General features: G+C 44.0%; 1 protein-coding gene across 1 annotated transcript; it reads right to left on the reverse strand.

Annotated features, from left to right (window-relative positions):
- Window positions 1-832: 832 nt before the first annotated feature.
- LOC144892867 (unconventional myosin-IXa-like) lies at window positions 833-27,997 on the reverse strand. The gene is made up of 14 exons (XM_078781201.1): window positions 27,813-27,997; window positions 26,384-26,586; window positions 26,110-26,303; window positions 23,410-23,523; window positions 16,651-16,845; window positions 13,623-13,673; window positions 11,097-11,208; window positions 9,078-9,157; window positions 8,190-8,382; window positions 2,676-2,804; window positions 2,352-2,457; window positions 1,501-1,632; window positions 1,264-1,387; window positions 833-919 (listed from the first exon to the last, which is right to left on the reverse strand). The coding sequence occupies exons 1-14, from the start codon at window positions 27,932-27,934 to the stop codon at window positions 833-835; spliced, it is 1,842 nt and encodes a 613-aa protein (XP_078637327.1). The 5' UTR covers window positions 27,935-27,997.

The following is a 27,997-nucleotide window of genomic DNA, read 5'->3' on the forward strand; positions in this document are numbered from 1 at the left end:
GTTTGGCCGCCATCTTGGAAAATTGAAAACATTTGCACCTCTATATCTTGGAAAGTGCTGAATAGAAAAAAGTTGATACATGGCTCATTGTAAAGAACTCTCCACGGGGCATAAAATATGTTAATGATGATGTCATAGGTGCCTCCATTATGACGTCATAATTCGACAAGTGCAAAACTTCATCCAATCAAGATGAAATTTCTTGAGCATAATCTAGGAATAAATTAGTTTTGAAAAAAAATAATGACGTCATCGGTTACGTGGTTCGGCCGCCATATTTGTTTTAACACAAAAGCCTTTAAAAACACCGAAAATACATCCTGGCGAGGGTTTGCAATCTCTGATTGCACTTTTTCTTGTTGTTATTATGTATTACTTGTGAAAAACTTAAATGTACTAAGTTTAGATATACTCTATCTGTTGAGTGTTGAAATTTTTTTTTAAAGTAAATTTACTCCGTCTTCATTCAGTCCTTTTCAACCATGAGTCAATTAACGTGTTTCCAATTGATTTCTTTGAAGAACGTTGTGTTGAATCTATCGTGATCTCACTGCCAACATCTATAGTGATCACACTGACATTTTGCCACTTTCTTTGCAGAATATGAAGTGCAAAAAGCAGATGCACATGAAAACACCATTTTAAGAACTTCAAAGAAAATACTATGAAGGAAAACAACTTAAAGCTAGCACAAATAGATTCTCGGCAACGATCGCATACGTAAGTACGGCAGACAACGCTATCATTAGCACGTATGATGAAAAAAATTTTTGGCAACTACAATAATTGATTGAAACATTTACAGTGCCACCTGTAGCAGCAATCTAGCTATTTAAGATAGGCACAATCGACTAAATTCAGGAGAAATTGGAATCAACGCATCCTTCTGAGGAAATTTTGAGATCTGCCTCTTCAAGACCTGCAAGGACAAAATTATTGGCAAAGGATATGGTGCATTTTAGAAACCTCTTACACTCTATGTTAGATCAGCAATGTTTTCAGACTTTTTCAGGCATCCATGTGATAAGGCACTTTCTGACCCCCACATCACCCCCGTCCCTCCTGGCAAATGGCAGGGGTGACAATTACTGCCACCCCCCTCCATGCTGCCATCCCTGGCTAAAAGTACGTTTGTGATTTAAAGCTTGCCTTTTAAACGTAAAATTGATGCAAACTGCAGGTCAATCATGCCTATATTACTTGTGGGTTCTGTTTAATTATCTGCCTCTTAAAAATGTCATGCTTGTCATGTTTAGAGCATACCAAACTGCGGCGCAGGAACGAGAGCCGATTAATTGCGTCTTCTTCCGCCTTATTGAGTTCGTCCAGTGTGGCCAGGCTGGAGACGACTTTCTCCAGATGTTCGGTCAAAATGATCTCCACACAACTGATGAAACAAACACATGAAGATCGATATCTGACTCGAATTAAAAGAGGAAGAAAAAAAAAACCTCCCAATTTTCACTCCTTTGAGCTTGTACATCAATGTGCAAAACTCACGCTGTCGCCTTTGTGATTTCCTTGACCCCACTGAGAGGATCTGCAGAATCTGGACAACGCAGGACGCAAGGCGCTAACACAATGGCGAGAGCATTTGGAGACATGCGGTTTGATTCTTCATGCTGAGCTACCCTGCAATGGCAAATGATTAATCAGTAGTGGCTTGGAGAAGATACTCCTCGATCGTGGAGGAAGACAATCTAATTGCATGCAAGCACAGCGAGCTTTGTAAAGCATTCAACAAGTCATAAACAATACTGATTAAAAGGAATGATCTGTCAGACTTTCTTTAGGTACAAAGGGTATGACAGGTATCAGCAATGAGATAGCACATGTTGTTCATGTACCATCAATTTTAATATATTGTAGTGTTTTTTAAATCAATTTAAATGTCTTGCAAAATATCTGTGGTACCTGCTTACTTTTATGCAAGATGCTATGGATTGTTTTGCATCCACATGACTGCAGAATGGATTAATTGATCAAGAAGCCTATTGTCCCAAAAACGAAAATGCCTGTTTGGGTCAATTTTGACTCTACCAAGTGTCGAGTTGAGACCAGACGGTCGAAACACATTTCTGATTCATCACTAGCCGATTTATGAGGGCAGTTTTGTTTGAAACATAATGGGACAAGTTTGGGCATCCTCCTTCAACCTCCTCTGACAGTAATATAATTGTTCAAGCAAGTGTCTAACATTTTGCTCAGATTTCCTGGAATCTGGAGAACAGTATCAATATAACGAGTGGTTAAATGCCCTAAAGAAGACACTCCATGAATCTACTACCTCCAATAGACTTAATGATCACAAATAAAGAAAAGGTGGGAGCAGAGACTAAGGGGGAGATTACCTCACAAAATGGAAGACAAGTCTCTCCAGCAAGTTAACGTGTACTTGCGGAAGCTTCTCGATTATCGAGTAGATGCAGCGTAACTGTTCCTTGCGCTCTGGCAACTCTGTACACAACACCAGAAAAATAGCTAGATCCTCTACAATAATGTTGAAGTTCTTATATCATGCAATATTTGGTCCTTAAAAATAGAGAACAATTCAACCTTCATGTATTCTTTGCCATCTCTAGGTTCATCCGTTCTAATCTTCCTTCACTCAGAAATCAACTAAATATTTTCATTGTGTAGGTGATTTTTGTTGTCTTCACAAGGAGAAACGTTACCAACAGCACGGAGGAAGTCATAATAATGTTCGTATGTCATTAGGGGATCAGGAAGGTCTCGAAGCCACTGCTTCAACACGCTGGCAACTACATGCACTTGATACGTGTCCAGGATCACCCCATTAACATCTGGTAGCACATGGATAGAAGAGATTAGCGATTAAAAGGCAGACCTCAAGGTAGCACAAGGTAAAGGTAAATAAAGGGTATTCAGCCCACGAAGTCTGTGCCATATATACAACACAGTACGCAAGTAGTATGAATCACACATTAAAGGCAAGCAGGGAATTTGGCCACGGTACCAGAACAAAATGGCCTACTTTTTTTTCAATAAGCATTAAGATATTTAAATCCAATAAGTTATACACAGACAGGACAACCAGCTTTACATCCCCACCTAAAATACAGCCCTACTTCCTGACACTGCACCAAAATGACAATTTTTAGAAGAGCAGCGATCAAGGATCAAACTCAACTTGAACAGCTAAAAGTGAAACCTTGACTAGTCTTTAACTCATTTTAACTCAGTCTTTAACTAAAAGATTTAAAAGGATGAATATGTACGTTATTTTCAAGAAAGGCACATCTCCACTACAATGCTGACGCTCCTTTTGGTCTCACACACCATTTGGCTATCCAAGGATTTGGGCCATCCAGTGCAGACACTGCATAATTATAGATCTGTACAACATTTTTGGCATCAACCTGCATTTTAAAGGCCATTTTCCCTGCTAGAGCGGGGGTTAGCCTTGCGGTCCCCATGACAATCTTCTCCATTTTGCCCTATTTTCTGCATCTCTCCTTGTTAACCCCCTTGCCCGCATTTCTTCTTCCACCATCTTTAGCCAAGTCTTTTTCGGTCTTCCCCGTCCTCTGCTTCCTTCTACATTCATTTCCATCACTCTTCTCAACCAGTCACTTTCATCCTTCCTCAACACATGACCAAACCATCTCAACCTGTTCCTCTTCACAGCATCAATCACAGGCTCTATTCCCATCATCTTTCGCAATTCATCATTTGTCTTCCTCTCTCTCAACGATACTCCACACATCCACCGAACCATTCGCATTTCCACCCTTTCCAACCTTCGTTGCTGCTCTACGTTCATTACCCATGTCTCGCTCCCATAAATCATAACACTTCTCACACATGCAGCATACACCTTTCCCTTCAGCTTCAACGACACTCCCCTCATCATCAGCACGCCACCCAGTTCCCGAAACTTCTTCCGTGCACATCTCACTCGAGCAACCGTTGCCGAGTCTGATCCACCTTCTCCATTCAGCATGTCTCCGAGGTAGCAAAATGTTTTCACACCTTCCAGCTTCACGCCATCTCCAAGATCCAACTCAACATTTCCTCCATCTGCAGCTCCCTCTGTGCACACCTTACATTTGAATGTAGCTGCCACACTGGTTAATGACCCTCTCAGACCACTACATTTTTGATGAACCCACTCGGCGCACATTGTACATTGAATGGAGTTCACTCCGACACCCTTCCTACACACAGCACAGGGCCACTTCCCAGTTCTTTCCACCTCACCACATGCTTTACCACTTGCCATCACCTTCGTCTTTCCGATATTCACCTTCAGACCTTTTGTCTCCATACATTCCTTCCACGTGGTCATCTTTTCCTTCAGTCCATCCATACTTTCCGCAATCAACACCAGATCATCTGCATACAACAACTCCCACGGTAAACCCTCCTTTACGTTCTGAGCCAGCACCTCCATCACAGCTACAAATAGTAATGGACTTAGTACCGACCCCTGATGCACTCCCACCTTCACCTCAAACTCACCACTGTTCCCGTCCTTCGTCCTTACAGCTGTGCGTGCTCTTTTGTACATTGCCATCACTACTCTGATCAACCATTCCTCCACTCCTAACTTCCTCAATGCCCATGTCAATACTTTGCGTGGTACCCTATCGAATGCTTTCTCCAGATCAACAAACCCAAGAAACAACTTCTTCCTCTTCTCCATGTACTTCTCCTGCAACTGCCTCACAATGAAAAGCGCGTCTGTCGTTCCTCTTCCTGGCATGAATCCAAACTGCATTTCGTCGATCTTCACTTTCTTCCTTATCCTCCTCTCCAACACCCTTTCCAATACCTTCATTCCATGCTCCAATAACTTTATCGCTCGGTACGAGCCACACTCCAGAGGGTCACCTTTCCCCTTGTATAGAGGGATGAGGGTACTCAGTTCCCAATCCACTGGAATGCGGCCTTCTTTCACCACCAGATTACAGATCTCTGTCATTCTCTTCACACCCCAACTTCCTGCTGCCTTCAACATATCTCCCACAACTCCCGTCGGCCCTCCCGCTTTTCTACCCTTCATTGCTTTTATCGCTTCCTCAACTTCCTTCTCAGTTATCTTCTCTGCCGGTCCTAAAACAGGGTTACTCTCTATGTTGCCATCCCATTCATTCTCTGTATTCAACAGCATTTCCATATATCTTTTCCATCTTCCTTTAATTCCATCTGGGTCGACAACGATTTGTCCCACTTCATCCTTCAAGCAACTCACCCCCATCACATCACACCTCTCTTTCGCTATCTGCTTTGCAATCCTGAATACTGCTTTCTGACCCTCTTCCGAATCCAAGCGTTCTCCGAACATTTTCCTACATGCCTCCTGCGCCTTTGCTACCTCTTTCTTTGCAGCCTTCCTGGCTGCCTTATAACTTTCATGCTCTGCTGTTTCTGCTCCCGTACCCTTCGCCTTCTGCCACTCCTTGAACTTCTTCCTCTTCTCGTCAATCCCCTTTCCAACTTCATCATCCCACCACCATGTTTCCGAGTGCCTCGGTGGTCCTTTTGTCCATCCACATACCTCACCAACGGCTCCCAACAGACAAGCTTTCATTGACATCCAACCACTTTCAAGCTCAACCACATCATCCTCGACCCTACTCAGCCTCTCTTTTAATGCCTCCCTTACTGTCACCTCTTTCAACCTCCACACCTTCATTCTCGGTTGGTACTTCACCCGCCGAGCTCTCCTCACACCTTTCACCCTTACGTCGCAGACAACCAAGTGGTGCTGTGAAACAGCCTCCTCCCCCGGGATCACCTTTGTGTCCCGGAGGTGCCCCCTATCTCGCCTACGCACCATCAGGTAGTCAACGGTTGTCGTCGACCCACCTGACGTGTATGTAACAAGCTTATTATCCTCTTTCTGGAACTGAGTATTACAAATCAACAAATCAGCTCCATCAGCAAACTCCAAAATCCTTTCACCTTCTCCATTTCTCACACCATATCCGTAACCCCCATGAACTCCGTCAAAACCATCCATACTCCTTCCCACATGTCCATTTAGGTCTCCTCCTACCACAACAACTTCCTCATCTTTCACGTTTTCCATCAGCTTCTCTATCGCACACCAGAACGTGTCCTTTTCTTCATCGCTTCGACCAACCTGCGGAGCATATCCCGAGATGACGTTCACCAAGAGCTTTCCAATCATCATTTTCACCATCATCAACCTATCACTCACTCTAGTCACACTCACCACACTGTCTACAAACTCCTCAGAAAACAGGACACCAACACCATTCACGCCCTCCAGGCACCCTTGCCACACAAACTTGTATTTCTGTCCCTGCCTACCCTTCACCATTCTCACACCACTTCCCTTCCATCTCGTCTCTTGCACACAACATATGTCCACTCTTCTTCTGACCAATACTTCCACCACTTCTCCTGATCTCCCTGTCATTGTCCCTACATTCCATGTCCCAAACCTCAGAAACCGATCTCCACTTCGGGCTGTACCCTGCCCATATGTCGTTGTAATTTTCATGGTTCCCTTTTTTTTTGAGGCAATGTTTTTATGGCCGGATGCCCTTCCTGACGCCAACCCTCTTAGTCGTCTCTTACGACACGCAGGGATACGGTGTACCTATTCTTATCCAGGGTACACACCGGGAAACGTTTAAAACATGGAAATTCTGGGGGGTGGGGGGGGGGGGGGGGGTGGTGTCAAGGGAAAGATAAAATGAAAATAAACCCCTTCAGCCGGCACTTAGCTTGGCTTCCCAAAGAGTACTTTCAGGAGCTTGGCGGCTGTTGAAACTGGGGTAGCCACTCATGCGGGAAGTGGTCCAAAATGGCGGTGTAGAACGCCGCGCGTCAAAAACACAACAAGCGTGAGGCGAGCAGATTAGACGGCCTCCTTTCGATTCTCTACCGTCAAGTCCAATGCGGCCTTCAGCTTCCAAGAGCCCAGCAGTTGTCCAAAACCTCGTGTGGGGAAATGTGGTATCTGTCCGTCGTCTTGTCCACCGTCCACACGCGGCTCCAAGCTCCGGCGCGAGGAAGCCCTCCGTCCACCCGCACGCTTCGCCAGGCCACGATGCTTTATACGACTTGCTTTATACGCATTGTTAAAAGTAAATAATGACAGATGTTTTCTTTCACAATCTTGCGAGATTTCCAGAACTCCTCGGCGTCAAGGGAAAGATAAAATGAAAATAAACCCCTTCAGCCGGCACTTAGCTTGGCGTCCCAAAGAGTACTTTCAGGAGCATCGCAAGTCACATATCTGGAGTGTCAGATTTGTGGGCACAGAAGGAAAGGTTTAGGAGGAGTAATGAGATGGAAGAGATGGGCACATATTGAGAGGGTGAGAAGAGGGGAGAGATCAAAATTCTGTTTTATTTGCATATGTAATAAATAGATGGTCCCTTATAAGATAATAAAAGTCTAAATAAAGAGGAATCACATTAATTCGAGATTTAAGGAATGGCCAAGGAGGTGATGCCCTTCTATACTGTATGTATTCCATTCAATGGAAGCAGAACTTAATTTTTCTCAAAAGTGGTTTTTTTTTCACTACAAAAAGTGGAAACAGGTGGGACAGCAAGATGAAATGCTCCTTTCAATGGTGTACTCCATCATGCAAGATCCTCCCTATGAAGGATTTGGATCATACTTCCTTATGTACCGTTTGATTAGTGTTGTTTAATGGTCTACAATGCAAATACTGTGTTGATAGGTAAGGGGACAGGTACAAAGCAAGAGATGTTTGGAAATTTCAATTAAAGGATATGCTGATTTGATGCATCATACTCTGTCACAGAGCGTTGGTTCTGCCGAATCAGTTTTTAGGCCTGGGTCATGCTGGGCTTTTCACACTCCCTCTCCCAGGAGTAGTTACAACAGGAATTAGTAATTTGTTCATGGTGACGGCGATAGCTCGCATACTCTTTGCGAAGCACACTACATCTTCCAGCTAATGCCGGCAAATGGGACAACAGCTTAACATCCATCTAATGGACGACACACACATTGGTGAATCACCCTGATTGTGAAACACCAGGATAACAGTTTTAACTGGGTCTGGATTCAAACCCAGTCTAGATGGCTTAGTAGTGAGTGAGCATACCTCTATCTCGGCCATCATATCAGCCTTTAGAGGGTATTATTTGAAGTTAATTGGTTCCTTGTGTGTTAAGTTTCCCAATAACAATGCACTGTCTTATCTCAGCACCACATACCTGCATCCAGTTCCTCGCGGAGCTCACGGGCCTTGTTGGCTGAGCCACACTTGCGGTAGAGGCCCTCTGTGTAGAGACCACACAGCTCAACATATCTAAAAAGCTTCTCCACCATGAGGGGCACAGTACCGTCTTCAGCCGCCAGCATTGCCAAAGGCACACCAAACTGGCGTGATGTTACCTCCACCTCACCCTGGAAGACAAAATCAGGTTCACACAATGCAAGAAAAATGACCTGAAAAGAAGTACAATGTGAGGAAACAAACTAAGATACGACACCAAGTGACTACATATTCATCAGAAAGACCAGGCGACCAGAACAAGGAACAAATAATGGCCTACCAAACAAGAATGAAGGAGTTAGACCAAGGAATTGCAAGCTCAGTCATTAAACTTATCACATGTTGCAATGCCTTCATCTACAAGCAATTCAAGGAGAACATAACTGCAGGGTCTGACTACTAAAAGCCACAAAACTAATCCATAATCGGTTTTGGTACCTTCTCAAGGTGCGAAGAAGCTTGTAAAAACAGCATGCCATCAATTAATGGTTCATTCTCAATTACAGTAATCTATTAAGGCCATCTGGTAATAAGCTGTAAAATCAGTATGTCATCAATTTTGGTACATACATACCACATAACAGACAACCTACAATATGAACAATGCTTGGATTGCCATATTATCTTTACTTCCATCGACAATGCTGAATGCTGGACAGGATTTGCATTATTTTAACCTGCTTGTTGATGCTAACAAAATTTCTACCAAAAGATCATTCCTACTAATCTCCTGCCAGAATAAAACAATGTGAGGCCTACAAAGCAACCAATCTACACCGTTTCAGATTAGGAATCAAATGATTCAGGGCACACTTCCAGCTCGTACCTTCCTGGTGGATATGAAGCTTCCATGACAATGGACGATGACCAATGAGCAGCACTTTTTATGACAGGTGTATTTACACACTGCAGATGAGAAACACGAGGGCAGGGTAAAAATCAGTGTTCATCTGTTGTTACCATTCGTTACATCAGGTCATGAGGCCGAGCACACACTGAAATTAAACTTAGTGTTTCCCTCGCCTGAAACTACAAAACTTAATTCCATGGCAAATGTGAAGCCTTGGAATAATCAAGTATCAATGACAATTATATATCTATAGCAATTAATTAACAAGAAAGAGCAATTAGAGATTGCAGACCCTCACCAGGATGTGTTTTCAGTGGTTTTTAAGGCTTTTGTATTAAAACAAATATGGCGGCCGAACCACGTGACCGATGACATAATTTTTTCTCCCCCAATTTATGCCTATATGACGCTCAATAAATTTCATCTTGATCGGATTAAGTTTTGTACTAGTCGAATTATGACGTCATAATGGAGGCACCCGTGACATCATCATTAACATATGTTATTCCCAATGGAGAGTTCTTTATAACGAGCCATGTCAAGTTTTTCTATTCAGCACTTTGAGATATAGAGGTGCAATGTTTTTCAGTTTTTCCAATATGGCGGCCGAACCACGTGATCTATGACGTCATAATTATCATGAAAAAATTCTACAGATGGAGGTGCACCTCTGGTGAAAATTTCCTGTCAATCGGACCAACAATTGCAAAGAAAATCATATTTATTCTGTGCGGACAAACAAACAGACAGACAAATGAAAAATCACTCATGGAGTGACACTTGGCAAAACAGAACAAAGTAGAATGGGACTTAGTAGAGCATCCTTTTGACCTCACAAATAATTTGTGGTAGAATTCAGTGACCTGATATGCAAATCGTCTTCAAAGTTTAAGTTAATTGGATGAAAATTGACAATTTTAGAAATTTGGCCTATGTTGACCTTTTGGCCCATGCTGATCTCAAAAATAGTTGATGGTTGAATTCAGTAAGCTGATATGCCTATCCTATTCAGATTTCAAGTCAATCGGATGAAAATTGAGGATTTTAGAAATTTGAAATAGTGGTTGACCTTTGGCCTATGTTGACCTTTTGACCTCAAAATATATAGGATTTCGTGGGACCACGAACTCTACAATTTGGTGAAGTTTCGTGAAGATCGACTTAAAATTGTGACCTGTAGTCAAGTATAAGTGAGCGGACAGACAAACACACAAACAGGAGTGATCAACATTCTTGCAAAAAAAAATTTTTTTTTTTTTTTGCCAAGTAACAAACCGACTCAAATGCAATACCGTCTCCTCTGACGAGGGTAAATATGAGATGGGATGAATATGTGCATGATACAGGGAGAGAGAGAGAGAGAGGTTTCTGGGGATGAATTCCCAGGCTAAGTTAACATCAGGGCCAGTAGATATGAGAGACCAGTCCTGAAGAGAGATGGCTGCTTGCAGTCCTTGCCAATCTGCTTGATTGAAATGCCAGACTCACCTGCGCTGAGATAGCTCTCAGAATAGCCAGAGATATAGAATCTCACAAGAACAAGCAAACTTTTAAAACACATGTTTGTTTGTTCTTAATATAATTCTCAACCACTGTGTGTCATTTGCTCTTGAGTGAGCTTTGACATCTTCCCATTACATGACAACCTGCACACAAAATACCTTAACTCTAAAAGGAACCAACGATTAAAATGACAGAGGAACAATGGAAGGATAGGATAAAACCATTTTCAACAGAAAACCTTCCTTGGAAGTAGTGAAGAGTGAGCATATTTGATACACATTAGCAAAAACAACTACCAAATGTGGCTTAGCGCTATGCTTTTGGCCTCACAGCACTGAGTTTAACAAGATAAATCAAAAGATGCTCCACAGGAAGGGTCGTTAACGAGTTCATACACTTCAGCAACATAAAGATTTACTCATTGTAAAACCAGCTAAGATTTCAAATTGCCCTACAAATCATACAATTATTACAATCTACTATGTGACTTACACTTGCAAACGTAACCTCTGTCCATCATCCACATGAAGGCTTTACAATGTTCACATGACGTAGGGATGTTGAACTGCATGCTTCGAAAAAGGTGTCCACGATGCTTTACCACCTATTGGTACATTCAGTTAAAAAAAAAAACATAGAACAGGGAGGTTACAGTGCAGTAGGGTATACCACAATATGTTTTATTCAAAAATAAAAGGTCTTAAGAAATAAACATTTTAGTCAAGTGAAAATATATATACATACTAGCTGAATGCACCCGGCGTTGCTCGGCTTCTTTTTGAATGAATTTAATCTTCTGTACAAAAAAAGGAATTAAACGCGGCCTTCGTTCAGTTACTACTATAATTCAGCTTTTACTCGCGGCCGTAGAAGATTGACTACTACAATTCAGCTCAGCTTTTAATTGCGAAATGGGCCCAGCCCGGCCGAGGCGGCCTCGACCGGCCTCGCCACCTAGCCTATAACCTTCCCGGGGCTCGTCCCGACATTTTTAGTTCTTTTTGAATGAATTTACTACTATAACTCAGCTTTTACTCGTGGCTGTAGAAGATTGACTACTACAATTCAGCTCAGCTTTTAATTGCGAAATGGGCCCAGCCTGGTCGAAGCGGCCCCGACCATCCTCGCCACATAGCCTATAACCTTCCCGGGGCTCGTCCCGACATTTTTAGTTCTTTTTGAATGAATTTACTACTATAACTCAGCTTTTACTCGTGGCTGTAGAAGATTGACTACTATAATTCAGCTCAGCTTACAATTGCGAAATGGGCCTGGCCTGGTCGAAGCGGCCTTGACCGGTCTCGCCACCTAGCCTATAACCTTTCCAGGGCCCGCCCTGACATTTTGTGTTTCAGAGGTTTCCTATCTTTCACCGTTCAGGAGATTAGTGCGTGCAGACAAACAAACAAACAAACAAACAAACAAAAACTTTCTATTATATATATAATAATACATAGATATACAATGTGTTAAATCCCTTAGCTTGATGGAGCAGCAAGGCACAGATAACATAACTGCCGAAGCTGTGCGAACTGTGAGCAACAATGACCATCTGCCACATGAGCACATCGTCTCCACCTTGCTGCACATCAGCCAGGAGATGGGATAGCAGTCAGGGGTAATATTAATAAAACCAACACAGGTCCTTCCGACCCGATAAAGGCAGCAAGGCATGAAACACCAAAGGGTCTGTTTTGGTTTGATTACTACCTTCTGAGGCTTGCGTGTGGAGAGGCAACTAGCGACACACACACACACACACACACACACACACACACACACACACACACACACACACACACACACACACACACACACACACACACCACACACACACACACATACACCAACAACATTTTGACCCATTCCTCCCCACCCCCTCCCCTACATGTGACATACATATCATTCCTGTTGATTTGCCTCCCCTTTCTCTCTTTTCTTCTATTCTAACCAGCTTTCGTTTGTCTTTGCCATTTCAAGCTTACAAACTATTCTCTTCTCCAGCTGCACCCCCAACTCCCTTCCACTTCCTTTCCACATGCTTCCTCAATTTTACTATCTTTTCAAATGACACCCAATCCCCCTTACTGTTTCCCCTAGGTAATATGTAGATAACCTCTTTCCACCCGAGTTCAAAGGTCATCAAAACACTTGTTGGATGGATGTGCCAAGTCTTAAAAATATGAACCGTTACTTCATGCTGATCTTTCTCACAACTAGAAAATCACCAAAGGTGCCAACTTGGAGTAAGCATTTTCTCCCACTCGGATTCATCGGGATTCCCACCACCAGATCTTTAAGACAAGGATATTGCACGATTTGCATCAAATGATGTAACAATACCACCTAGCATTGATAACATAGCCTCGGTGTAATTGGCATAAATCTCAACTACTTGGGTGAGCTGGAGGAGCAATTGTCATTGTTTGAAATTTCTGCTGAAACGATTTTGTTTGATGCCTATAATTGTCAGGAACACATGTGATGCATTGATATTGTGTTGCATTGCAATTTTGTTGCAATGCAAGTGACAACCACTCCTTCATTCCTCTTTATTCCCACCTCTGAAACAAACTCCCTTACTCTCTACAATCCCTCGCGTCCCTCCAGGTCTTTAAAACTGCTGTTCACCACCACCTCTTATCTTGATCTTGAAACCTTGATCTTTCTTCCCCGTTATCGATCGATCGATCCCCGTTAATTCACCCCAGATCCACTTTTTTTGAAATACCGACCCCTTTCCTGGAAGTTCTAGCAGTGTCCATGTGTTTTATACCTGTCCCACCCCCACCTTCCCATGCCTCCTCCCCCCAAGCCCTCTCCTTCCCACAGATATTCCAATGTCCCTGTGCTCTGGTGTTGTACTTGTGTGCTTTCCTCTCTCCCCATCTTGTCTCCCGCTCCCTTTATTGTATGTTTTGTTTGTCCGATTGTTTTTTCATGTGATTGATGTTAGCTCTTACATGAGCCTCGATCTTATATACAAAAAAACCCCCAAAAAACCAGGGTTAAACTCACGTATTCTGCTTCCTTCTTATTCCTCATCTTTTTCCGATCCAGTTTGGGAACCTGAAATACAAAAACCACTCTGCTATCCTTTCAGCATAAAACACAATCATCCCCCCGATTCCACAACCCGAAAAATACAACCGGTCACCCAATAGCTGCATGCTTATTTGAATAACTGACCAATTTATATTACAAATCTCTGCTGACGATCATCAAAAGATGACGCATGAAAAGTTCAATAACGACGGATGCTCAAATTTCCCAAGATTTTTTGGTTCAACCAAAAAAAAAAAAATCCAACTGGGAAACCTTCCAAAGTGTTCTAATGTCACAGAAGTTGATTCACCATGTGTTAAAATAAAGACCGTCACAGTATCTAGTACGACTTATTTTAACTGCCCCAATTATTTACCCATCTTTTTATGGGGTTGGCCAGGGAAAGTTCATGGCCCAAGCTTTCATAAGCCGACTGGCAAGGCCTGATATTTGAATAGATCTAATTTGGTCAGGAATTTGTCATTTGTTCAAGGTGCAGGGGATAGCTTCCTGACCCTTTGCAAAATACGCCATGAAATCTTTCATGTTCACTGATAAGGCAAGCAGATAGGATACCCAGCTTAGGGAACATCCAACGGACGGTGCATTTTGTGATGCAACACCCTGACTGCCTGTTCATAGTTGGGTCGGGAATTGAACCTAGACTCAAAGGCAAGTGCACTACCATTGCACTCTCCTGTTTGGCACTTCTGTACAGTAAGAGGAAAAAAAAATCCAAAAACTATTTGCCAGAGGATGTAACCACGAAGTGGCCACTAATGCTTTACAAAACCATGAAGTGTGAGAGCAGGAATGCAATGTTTGAAATCTTATTTTAGTTTTTCCAATGTGGTAAAACCATATTTATTTAAAATAATGATGTTGTAATGAAAATGCCTTTGGGGTAGGAGTTAATTAATTAGGCAGTTATATCCTAAATTAGCCTGGTGTTGACTTAGCGGTTAGGGTGCCGGCTTGGGATCCTAGGATCCTGGGTTAGAATCCCGGTTAATCGCTGAATTAACGCCAAGGGGGTTGACTCAGCTTCCGAGGTCGGCAAATTGAGTACCAGTTCACTGGTAATTCCCTGTGTGTCGCAAGAGGTGACTAACAGGGTTGGCGGCAGGGAGGGCATCCGGCCATAAAACATTGCTTCAAAAAGGGGAACACGGTGCCCGAAAAAGGCCAACCCCCACTCTGCGGGGAAAAATGGCCTCTAAAGGTGGTCTCTTATATCCTAAATTTTGTTCAGATCAGTTGTCTCATAATTACCCCAATTGTCACTGCCAGGATTTCCTGTCTGGTATAGTTCCTCATCTCTCCCTTCATATTTTCACCAATTATGTATATATCCTTTTCCTCTAATTGCCCCTCTTTAATTAAGCGAGGCCACATGTGTTAGTGAAGAAGGCCTCAATGGTTAAAAAGAAAAGAAGAAAAAAAGGTTCTGGTGCAGGCGGTCATGGAGCCCGACAGCTGGATCCCGATTGAGCTTGGGAGACCACTGCTGTGGCAGAACAGCAGTCAACACCAATGAACAACCAGTGTGATGTCCCATGCCAGATCCATTAAAATCGTGAGTGTGATTGCTCTCAGGGCTCTCTGTTTACTCGTCTATTGTCTCGCTCTCAGCAACCATCCTGCTTCTCTGGACCAGATCATCTCCTCACCTCTTCTCTTCTCCTGGCCTGCGCATATACCCTCAACTTGCTCCACGGACACATGGTCCTGTCCAGGTATTCATGAACGGTGTATTGTTTTACGCCATCAACCCAGATCAAGCCCAGCGGGTGCGTGTATGGGCTGGAGGGAGCCTGCACAATAGACCGGCACTAGCCCACTGTATGGCCTTTATTGTGTTGCCAACCTGTTTTCCTTGCAAATTACATCTGCATATTCTTTCATCATTTGAATGCCTTGGATGAAAGATGTTGCCTGTGGTATAATAAATTATTTTCGGAAGCAATAAGCTTTAGCCTGCCAACATTTTGGCAGGTAAATCAAATTAATAATGGTAACAATGAGGAAATTTAGCAAACTTGAGCCAGATTCACCTCCACACATCGGCATCTTACAGAGCGGTAGCTATTGTGTTTTTGCTCCTCTCCCTGCATCCACCTTGCATTTATTTATTCCATTGCTCTTTAATCCTGGTTCTTCCTTCCTGTTCTTTTAGCTCCTTACTTGTGCATAAGCTTGTATCCAGCCTATGTCTTCCTTCCATTTCCACCCCTTTCCCTTCTTCATTCATTCTCACAGTATATGTTCACGTGTTCCGCTGGGTTATGTTCTGTGTTATAGCTCTTCCATGATACTCTACTTTGCATAAAAATGTGTTGTACTTGCTTAAAAGGACTCCAAATAACGTGGCCATGGGGACCCTCCTGGGTCTGTGGATCCTCTGTTGAAAACGTTCTCGTGGAGCATTATTTGTCCCTCTTGTTGATCTTTCCCTATAATTAGTTTTAATATCTTAGGACTTGGATGATTTGGTTGACATTTCGATCTGAGTAACTGTCTCATGATGCTGGGATCTCAGGTTCAACTCCCGCATACTGCGTTTATGTGTTCACGGTCTGCCAACATGACTTAACAATATTACATAACTACTTAATATTACTTAACAATATTACTTAACAATATTACTTAACAATATAACAATAATGGATGACAATCAACAATGGTGATCAGCTTCAATCCGAATCATATTGAATATGTATAAGTCTGTCACCAAAATATAATTTTGAAGAGTTCACTAATGGGTCATAAATAACAAAAACAAGTTGTTTGGCCACTACTTGGGCACTAAGCAAAGGATTTTGATACATCTTTGGTGATAATTTTCTTTCTGAACCACACCGAAGATGAATCAAAAATTTCCAGACCCAGGTGACTGACCATCCGGGCCTTTGGTCTACTTTTACACAAAATAAATTGGCCACTGTATGTTCTGAAATTTAGATACAACATACATCGGTCGTTATAAATTGATAAACTGCACCTTGGATGGGCAACTGTCTTCTGAACGGCTTCCTCTTACAAATTCATCCAAGAAAACTTTGATGGTATTGAGACCAAAGGGAATAGGAAATGGAGGCAAGGAACCTCCATTGGCCTCCTGTCGAATGACTTGTGTCAACACACTCTCGAAGTTCTCCAGCAGGTCTTTATACTGCAGGGTTTGCAATGCACCCCCCTGGGAGGAAGAAGGCAAATATTCTACCAAATGATAATGGCATGAAGTCATCGATCACATTAAAAAGCAATGGTACAAATAAAGACAAGTGTGTACATCTAAAGCCAATGAAAAAAAACATCTATTGCCAATGGAAGGGGGAGGGAATAGAAGGATGACAAAGGCTGCACATAAGCTTATGCACAAGGGGCTGAAAGAACATGAAGAAAACTAGAACGGCACTCAGTAGAGAGCATACCTCCACCTGGTTGGCCATATCACTCAATGGTGAAGAATCACTTTAAAAAAAAAAAAATCTCATATCCGAATCCATAGTCATATCTTCACCAAAATCGAATCGATTCTTCCTTGTCACGCACCCAACCTGTCCAACAAGATTCGTCCAAATCCATCCATAATTTTTTGAGATATCCTGCTATGTATCGTTTTTGGCCTCATTGCCCAATGGTGAAGAATCACTTAAAAGATTCTAGTAGCCGGATCCGAATCCGGATCTTCACCAAAATCTAATCATTTCGTTCTTGTGACATACGCTACATCTCTGCCAAATTTCGCCCGAATCCATCCACAACTTATTGAGATATTTTGTTCACAAACAAACAAACAGACAGGGGTGAAAACATAACCTCCATCCACCTTTGGTGGCAGAGGTAAAATCAGGATTAAAGAGCAATTCAATAAATGAATGAAAGGTGGATGTAATAATAATAATAATAATTCATTTATTTTGTATAGCGCTTTTCCAGAAGCCCAAAGGCGCTTTGACAGAGTGGAAAACATAATGCATAACAATACATGAAAACAACAATTGCAAAAAGACAAGAATCAATAGGGAAATATTTAAAGCAAAAGGAGGGAGAAGGAGAAGAGATAGTCAGGGGTTAAATGCTGTGGGTTGAATGTTGAATGCAGCGTTGAACAGGTGGGTCTTTAGTGATGTTTTGAATGTGGTGAGTGAGGAGGAGTCTCTGATGGTGTGAGGTAGTGAGTTCCAGAGGGTGGGAGCAGCGATGGAGAAGGCCCTGTCCCCCCAGGATCTGAATTTGGTCCGGATGGAGGGGGTCAGGAGGTTGGTACCAGCAGAGCGGAGGTTGCGGGTGGGAGTGTGTCTGGAGAGGAGGTCAGCCAGGTAGGATGGGGCCAGGTTATGGAGGGCTTTGTATGTCAAGAGGAGGATTTTGTACTGGATTCTCTGGGGGATGGGGAGCCAGTGAAGCTTGTAAAGGACGGGGGTGATGTGGTCACGGGTCCGGGAATGAGTGAGTAGACGGGCAGCGGAGTTCTGAATGTATTGGAGTTTATTGGTGATTTTTGAGGGTGAACCATAGAGGAGGCTATTGCAGTAGTCCAGACGGGAGGTGATGAAGGCGTGGATGAGGGTTTCTGCAGCCGTGGAGGAGAGGGATGAGCGGAGACGGGCAATGTTTTTCAGGTGAAAGAAGGCTGACTTTGTGATCTGTTTAGTGTATTTGTCGAAGGAAAGGGTTTGGTCAAAGATGACGCCAAGATTCCGGATGTGAGGGGAGGTGGATACTGGGATACCGTCGATGTTGAGGGCAAAGTTATGGGTGGATTTTGTGAGCGTTTTTGGGCCAATGATGATTATTTCAGATTTATCACAGTTAAGCTTGAGGAAGTTGATTTGAAGCCAGGATTTTATTTCAGTGATGCAGTTTGTCAGGATAGAGTGGGTGTCGGTGGAGACGGACTTGGTGGAGATGAAAAGCTGGATGTCATCGGCGAAGCAGTGGAATTGGAGACCATGACGGCGGATTAAGTGACCGAGCGGGGACAGGTAAAGGATGAAGAGGAGGGGGCCAAGAACTGAACCTTGGGGGACACCTTGGGGGAGGGGAGCAGTGGGGGATTTGCAGTTATTGATGGAGATGAACTGGCATCTGTCAGAGAGGTATGATTTAATCCAAGAGAGGGCAGTGCCGGTGACGTTAAAGGTGGATTCAAGTCGGGTGAGGAGGATAGTGTGATCGATGGTGTCAAAGGCAGCGCTGAGGTCGAGGAGGACGAGAATGTTGAGGTTGCCAGCGTCAGAGGAGAGGAGAAGGTCGTTGGTGATTTTGAGGAGAGCAGTTTCAGTACTGTGGTTGGAGCGGAATCCGGATTGGAATGTTTCATACAGGTTATTGGCAGAGAGATGATGTTTGAGTTGAGTGGCTACAGCGCGTTCCAAAACTTTTGACAGAAAGGGTAGGTTGGAGATGGGTCTGAAGTTGTTTAGGGTGTCAGGGTTTAGACCAGGTTTTTTTAGAATGGGGGTAACAGCAGCAATTTTGAGGGAAGGTGGGACGATGCCTGTAGACAGGGAGGAGTTTATTGTTGCAATGATAAGTGGAGAGAGAGCAGGGAGGGAGGCTTTGACAAAGCTGGAGGGGATGGGGTCAAGAGTGCAGGTGGCAGTTTTCATTCCTATGAGGAGTTCAGAGAGGTCAGTAGGAGAGATTGGGGAGAACCGAGACAGGGGATGGCAGGACAAGGGGGGGCAGGTGGTTGGAGGGGGAGCGGGTGCGGCGGTGGTCAAGCTGTTGTAGATGTTGTCAATTTTGCGTTGGAAGAAAGAGAGGAAGGAGATGCAGTTGTCTACTGTGAATGACTGGGTGGTGGTGTTCAGGGGGCGGAGGAGTTTGTTTATTGTCGAGAAGAGTGCTTTTGGGTTTCCGGAGCCAGAGTGGATAATTTGAGAGTAGTAGGCAGAGCGGGCGCGGGAGAGGGCATCTTTGTAGTGTTGTATGTGGTCCTTGTAGGCTTGGGAGTGAACTGTGAGACCCGTTTTATTGCGGAGTCTTTCAAGTTGGCGAGCACGAGTTTTCATCAGGTGGAGTTCAGGGGTAAACCAGGGAGCAGAATGGGTGAAAGAAACTGTTTTGGTTTTTACAGGCGCAAGCTGGTCAAGGCAGGAGGAGAGAGTGTGGTTGTAGTAGTCAGTGAGGTCGGAAGGGGTGTGGAGGTCAATGAAGGGAGAAGTGGACATTTTTTCAGAGAGGGTGGATGAGAATGAGGTAGGTGAAAGAGCGTTTAGCTTACGGAAGTTGATTGTGCGATAATGCCTTGGTGTTGGGGCGGGGATGTTGATGGTCAGAGTGATGGCTAAGTGGTCAGAGAGGGTGAGGTCGGAGCCATAGAGATGGTGCAAATTTAATCCAGTGGAGCAGACAAGGTCCAAAATGTGACCACGGATATGGGTAGGAAAGTCGACATGTTGAGTGAGGTTAAAGCAGGTGAGTAAATCAGTGAAGTCAGTGGTTATTGTGGAGTCAGTGGAGTCCATGTGGATATTGAAATCACCAAGGAGGAGGATTGAGGGGGAGAGGGAACATAGCTGGGTCAGAAAGTAGGAGAAGTCAGACAGGAATGATGGGTGTGGTTTGGGAGGGCGGTAGACGACAGCCATGACTGACTGCGTGTGACCAGAGAGTTTTAAAGCCAGGTGTTCAAATGATGGAGCAGATGAGATGGAGATGAGGTTGGTCTTGATGTCTTGACGGTGGATAACGGCAATTCCACCACCTCGGCCCTCCGAGCGTGGTTTATTGACGTAGGAATATCCATTGGGTGTGGTGAGGTTGAGTGTGTAGTAGTCCAGAGGTTGTTGCCAGGTTTCGGTGAGACAGAGAAAGTCCAGTTTGTTATCCAGGATGTATTCGTTCAGGATGAGGCATTTATTGTTGAGGGACCGGGTGTTGAACAGGGTGAGCTTGATGTTGTTTTGAACAGCAGGGATGAATTCAGGTGATTTAGCCAGGGTTCGTAGGTAGGAGGTGCGATCGTGTGGGTTGCTGTGACCAGGTGCGCTGGGACGAAGAGTGAGAGTGCGCTGAGCCGACCAGAGGACGGGGATGGAGTGACCTGATTGCAAATAAACAAACTTGCGACCGGAGCCACGGTGAATGTACCTGGGTCGTCGGAGGAGTCCATTTGATTTGATGGCAGAGATGCATGATGGGGTGGAGCGGGTATTGAGCAGAAGAAGCCTTGCGGCGGAGTACTTCAGAGCCATGCCAGGCAGGAGCGAAGGGACGAGTACAAGGCCCAGGTCGAGGAGGCAAAGCGGCAAACGCAGCGGCAAACGACTGCAGCCGCTAATCAAGACCACAGCGGCAAACAAGGCCACAAGGCCACCAAGACCACAAGGCCACCGGCAAACAAGACCACGGCCACGGCCACAAACAACGGGAGCGGGCCTTTCGATTCCGTATTCCGTACCATCAAAAGCAGATTCCGTTATCCAGCCGGAGAACACGCAGCACGTGCGGGTGTGAAAAGGCAGGACAGGTGTGAGATGTCAGGTCAGAAAAGTAGAAGCAGACCCTGTACATCCATCCAGTCGGAGAAGCGGCGAATATGCAACGCCAGCGTACTCTCGCAACCGAACCCGGAAGTGAGAGATGTAGGGAGAGAGGAGAAAACACAACTAGATATCTGCGATCACAAAGCCACTGCTAAGGGCAGGCCTTTCCCTATTATAAAAATGCATTTGGCAGGGATTACAGCTTTCAGGCTTCTTGGGTATGTCTGTATCGACTTTTCACATTTGGATTTGGGAAGTTTCTCCCATTTAAAAAAAAAAAAAAAAAAACACCTTTAGAGGCCATTTTTCCCCGCAAAGCGGGGGTTGGCCTTTTTCGGGGACCGTGGTTGTTGTTGTTTTTCGGTCCCCTTTTTGAAGCAATGTTTTACGGCCGGATGCCCTTCCTGCCGCCAACCCTTTTTGTTGCCTTTTACGACAAACAGGGAATTACCAGTGAACTGGTACTCAATTAGCCGACCGGCGACCTCGGAAGGATGAGCAGGCCGAGTCAACCCCCCTGGCGTTAATTCAGCGATCGACTGGGATTCGAACCCAGGATCCTAGGATCCTAAGCCGGCACCCCAGCCGCCAGCCCAACACCAGGGTTCTTCCATTCTTCCTTGCAAATTTGCTAAAGCACAGTCAAGTTGGATGGGGAGTGTCGATGAACAACAATCTTCAACTCTTTCCACAGATTCTCAATGGGATTAAAGTCTGGGCTTTGGCTAGGCCACTCAAGGACTTTCACGTTCTTGTTCTGAAGTCAGTTCAGTGTTGCTTTGGCTGTATGCTTGGGGTCATTGTGCTATTGGAACGTAAATCTTTGCCACTATCTCAGGTCCTTTGCTCTCTGAAGCAGGTTATATTCAAGAATTTGCCTGTATTTGGCTCCATTCATTGTTCCCTCTATCCTTACAAGTCTCCCAGTCCATGCCGCTGAAAAGCATCCCTATAGCATGATGCTGTCACCACCATGCTTCACGGTAGGGATGGTGGTAGATGGGTGATGAGCTGTGCTTGGTTTCCGCCAGACATAGCGATTTGCATTCAGGTCAAAGAGTTCAATTTTCGTCTCATCAGACCACAGAATCTTTTGCCTCATGGTCCTCGAGTCTTTCCGTGCCTTTTGGCAAACTCCAGTCATGCTGTCATGTGCCTTTTATTCAGGAGTAGCTTTCATCTGGCCACTCTCCAATAAAGCATAGATTTGTTAAGTGCTGCAGAGACTGTTGTCCTTCCAGCAGGTTCTCCCACCTCAGTCAAGGAACCCTGTGGTTCTGTCAGTGGTCATTAGGTTCTTGGTCACCTCCCTAACCAAGGTCCTTCTTGCTGGGTTGCTCAGTTAGGGTTTGCGGACAAACAAACAAACGGACCCAAATGCAATACCCTCTCCTCTGGTGAGGGTAATTATATCAATAATAATAATAGCACAATTTCAATGTTATTACAAAACAATATTAATACTAATAATATATGAGCCCTCCTCCCCAAGCGGGTTTACTCCTTGGACAAATGTTGTGTTTACGTGCATAAATGATAATAGCACAATTATTGTGTGGTTTTCTTGTGGGGCACCCCTACCAGAGGTAAAAAAATAAAATAAACCACAAACATGTATTATTACCTTTTTAAACAGTCGCTACTGCTGTTTAACACTAAACTGAAAGGGAGGAAACCCGACATTCTTGAGGCATTGTATGCTTATCACATCTGTGCCTTTGAAGATCGATGTGTTGTCAGGAATGAAACGTATTGCATTTAAATATTTATTTTCATTACGCAGAATGAAAACGAATATACAAAGGCTTCAACAGTCTATGTAGGACTACACCGAGTCTAACTAATCACATTATTCTATGCAACTATAAACAAGGAAATAAGGAGGGCATTTGGCCCATTATTGCCGTGTTGCACTCATTATTCCTTCGGTGTAAAATGTCCATTTCTGGGCTTAGATGGTTTTCACCGAGTGTTTACCTTAACCATTCTTCTTCCAAGTGTCCCTCTTTTGTTTCCCTCCTTTCCGCTGTGTTCATGTTTTTATGACTGCTTATCTATGACTTGATTTTAGCTAACAAGAATCTTCTTCATGCTTTATTGAGGTCAAAATAACCCATTCTTCATCGCATGACCTAACTTGTTTTGGAATGTGCTTACAGCTTAGTTACCATATTGCACCAAATCATAACTCGTGTATCAATCACAGAAACCCTCTTCCTGTGGAAGCAGAAAAATAGCGTACACAGCCCAAATCAACCTACCGGCAGAGGCAAACACATTGTATGAATGTTCTCTTGAAACCTCTGCAGTGCTTTCTTGAAGAGTTGATCCACAATATTTGAAGATTGTATTTTTGATGAAAGCAAGCCGTTTATCTGCAATATGGACAAATGGAGGGAGCAGCAAGAAGGTGGGATGTTAGAAACAAGCCGAGAAAGAAATACAAGAGCAGCTCAAACACATTATGCAACATCACTTTGAAAATAAGCCTCAGGAATGGCTTTGAACCTTCACTCAACCATTCAACTGTTGGCTGTGCAAGTTCGTAGCTTTCCATCAAAATGTTAATAAAACACTCATTGAAATACGAAGTCTCCTCTGATAACTCACTTTTGTTGTGGCTAAAGCATTCATTGCGTGTCTGGTACGTCAGTGGTTCGATTCTGACCCTAGTCGAGTCATATAAACGACTTTTAAAATGGTACGTGCTCCTTCCTCGCTTAACACTCGTATTTAGAGGATAGACAAAAGACTAAACCAGTGGGTTCGTATCCCATGTGTGGAAGGATTTCACATTAAAATGCCTTGCTAACTCTCTACCACCTATCCTGTATTTTACGAGATTGTCCAATTTTATACCAAAGTGTCCCTAGTAACTTTTCATACCTTCCTGTGATGATATTTGTCCCGTAATCTCAGTATTTTGGCTTATTTCAGTCATGATGCAATTTACCATGATGTGCTTGGCTTGTTCAGACAGTGCGACTTTGACATGCTCTAGAAGCCATCTTGGACACCTTTAAATACACAATTAAAACCTCTTAGCCTATTTAAATACTCAACTACGCCCTTGGTCCCCACCTTTCACCCTGCAAGGAGGCCTATGGCGATGCCTTTGACCAATGCCTGAGTGTCCTTTTTTAACCTTCCAACTATAGAGAGAAAAGTGATGCCACTGGATGGCGTTGACAGCACCCAGAGTATTCCAGGCAGTTACTTCCCCTAGGGTCAACGGATGTGTTTGTCTCATGTGAAAAATCAAGTTCTGCATTGTCTGGTGTCTCCGTTTGCATGTACGTGGGGAATTTATGTGTGACAGCTCTTTCATGAGCCTGCGATCCTATATGTATATAAAAAAGATGTTCCTTAGATTAAAATAACTAAAAGATATTGTTATGAATTTTGGGGTAGTGATATATATATATATATATATAGATTTAGGTAGATCTGCATAGGTAGGTGCTCCGATGATCGTGGGTAGCAAGAACTACTTCGATGTACAGTAAGTCAGGGACCTGTGTATTCCGGATGTCGGATAAGTTGGATATTTGTCCCCGCCACAAAGGGGCGGGGCATGTTATTTAGTTCAGGGATTATGTTAATTCCCTTGTACGTCGTTCCCTCTGTGATCATTCCTTTGTCTCGTATGGCAACGCACCATAGACATTAGTTAGGCCCATTAGTTACACCACACACACTACTTAAATTCCCCTCTCACAACAAAACTCACGGGAAGCCAGTTCGAGGCACTGCCTATAGAACTGCAGCCAGCTACATCACGAACTGGCATAGCAACACTCATCGGTCAGGCAGGCCGAGAGCCACACCCAGAAGGACTCGTGATTGGTCAAGGTAGGGGCAAGAAGCTGGTCACTGAAGGAAGAGACGAGGCGGGATGAAGGCTGCCCGATTGGCAGACTAAGGAAGAACATTCGAGTGGTCGAGAGGTGACGGACTGATTGGTAGGGAGGGCCAGTGACGTCAGACGACGAGCGACAAAACGGCTCGCGAGCCGGAATTTTCTTTTTCTCGTTTTGGATGCCATGGCGATGGTCATGGAAGGACATATTCTCTCTCTCTCCCTTTGTGCTCTCATTTGGACTGTCCTCTTGCGCTTGGACCTTCGGCTTGCCCTGGACTCTCTTCTCTTCTTGCCCTCCGCCATTGCTCTCTGACATGGGACCCTTGCTTGTTGGGCGACGACGGACGGTGGAGAGAGGTTGGAGCACTGACGATCCTCCTTCCCTGCGTTCATGCACTGGACCTCGCGAGCGATCGCGCGGGGATGCGAGGCCTGCCGCAGCAGCGTACGCTGGGCTAACAGCATGCGAACAAGGGTGCGTCGAGGCCTTCTTCCCACCAACACCAGAGCCGCGTCTGGACTGCCTGCTCGAGTTTGGCGACTTTTACGAGAACACTCCAGCGAATAGAGCTAAGCCAGCACAAACACACCTGGCGCGTTTCTTTTCATATATATTCCTTTGTTCGTTTGATACGTCTGTGTGTAGGAGCGCTCATAAGGGGGTTTTAGTTACTCGCACCTTTCATTGTTCTCGGGTTCCGTTTAATAAATCTTATTTTTGTACACTTTAATTCCGCCTCGGGTTGAGTTAATTTGCAGGGTGAAGACGCCTGCGCCGGCCGTCCAGGTGAGTTGGTATTCTTCCTCCTCCTCGCGTATCATCCGCCATCAATTGAACCGAACGCCTTCATCAACGCTCATTTCCATCCGTGGCTTACTCTCGGTCTTAACTGAGAGCAGTCCACACGACAATATTCCTTAGATTAAACAAATGATTAGATTAAAATGAAAAAAAAAAGACTAAGTAAAGAGTACAGTTCAGAAGATATACACCATATAGAGTCATTACAGTGACTTCGCAAGAAAATCCATCCAATGACTACATTGGTTTTAGTTGTAACTTTTTCGTTCCAAAGACAAAATAATGAGAGGAACACACCTTTTGCAGCAAAAAGTCATTGAGATGATGCAGGTCACTAGAAGAGACTGTGCGCTTTCCTGTAGAATGTTCCCACTGTGCAGATGCTGACGCCTCGCGGCTGATCCGTATGCTTCTCTTACGAGATATCCCGGTTGGTTGTACTGTATCAAGAGGTTTGGTTGCCTCTGGAACAACTTGGGACTCCACAAGAGCTGCAAGAGAAGAATAAGGATCTTCAGAAGAACGTTTTTGGCATTCTTTATAGGAACCAACTTCAAAGCTCAAGATGTACCTTGGCTGGATGTAACTACACCGTGGGACCAGCGTCGAGTTTGCCCATGTTTGCTTGGTTCCAAAAGTGAATTTGTGGACAACATGGTCGAGTCAATGAAGCCTTTCAGTGCAGAACGAGATCTTAATGATCCCTTCACAACCTTTTTGTCCACTTGCCGCCGGCTGTTCAGAAGGTTTCGAAATCGACTCTTTAATGGACTCCTGTAAGGTAGTGGGAAAAGCAGCAATACATTTTATAGTGTCAATTTATTAGTGCCCTACCAGTCTCACTGGATCAAACCAAAACTAGGCAGTTCAATGGTGAGCACACTAATAACTGAGCTATCCTGCCTCGCCCGCACCTCATAATGCCAATTTGGTGGGAGGATATTTCAGACAGCAATGTGTTCACTTCAAATTGACTGGTTTCATTCACTTTTTCATGGAGTGTAATTCAACTGGAATTTAACCCAAGATGGTAAGCATGGTGCAAGTAGTAAATGCTGCATCATGGAGCCTGTTTCCTTAATCATGAAGCAAAGGTATTTTCTGTACTAATGTGAACACAGATTGCATATTTTTCAAAACAGTTGACCTTAGGTGAGGTACCCTAGTGAAAACACCTTTATGAGTTCCCTTCCAAGGAATTTAAATGCAGGATGAGGCCACTAGGCCTAGGCCTGTGCAATGGTTGTCAACCTATGGTTGTCTGTGCACTATGATTTTTAAATGCTGAACATCAAGCAAGGAAGCAGCACGTCCCATTTTAAAGTCTTTGGTATGACTCTGCTGGGGTCGGGTTCGAACTGCTGACCACCCAAACTCAAAGCAGACACTAACCATTACGCTGTCAAGTCTGGTTTGTCACATTCAATTAAATATTAAAACAAGACGGCCAAGTTAAATAAAAAAGAAGGTGAATACTTCACAGATGATTATCAACGAAACAATCTTTTCCACGTGTTTACTTTCCACGTATCAACATTTATAAATAATGATTTCACGATTTCTGTTTATTGTTCACAACAGTATATAGTGGATACCTAAACAAGAGTGAACGATCATTAGCCGTTTTAACTACCATGAAAACTGAGTCTGGAATAAACTTTATCCTTCACCGACTCTTATATTTCACGACAAAACCTACTTGAATAAATGCCGTGTTCACACTGTATAATTTTGGGTTGGCCTGTATGACATTTCCAGCAAAGCTTGGATCCCAGGTTCAAATCCCATATCCTGTAATGATTTGTCCATTAACTACCAATGGCATTGTAATTAATGTAAAAGTACAATGATATCTCATCATGTCCTTGTACAAGTTCCTCCTGTCTTAGAACACTGTAAAGTAGACCAACTCATAGCCAATCACTCGAGCTGTAATCCATGGTCGACAAGGTCAAAATAGAACGGGACTGTCACAGTATAAAATGGAGCGAGGTCCTCACCTGCCATCCCGAGACCTGGTAGGGCGAGTAGGAAGCATAAGGTTAAAGTGTTGAAGATGAAGGCCAGGGATATGATGGGCTTTCCACTCAGAGTCGAGGTTCTCCTGCTTGATGGTAAGCATTCGAAGCAATGCCTCAACCTCATCACCAGACAACTTCTGCTGTACCTGGGGCCTGCATGAAGA

Source organism: Myxine glutinosa, chromosome 7 (genome assembly GCF_964187855.1).
Source record: "Myxine glutinosa chromosome 7, kmMyxGlut1.1, whole genome shotgun sequence".
Taxonomy (NCBI): Eukaryota; Metazoa; Chordata; class Myxini; order Myxiniformes; family Myxinidae; genus Myxine; species Myxine glutinosa.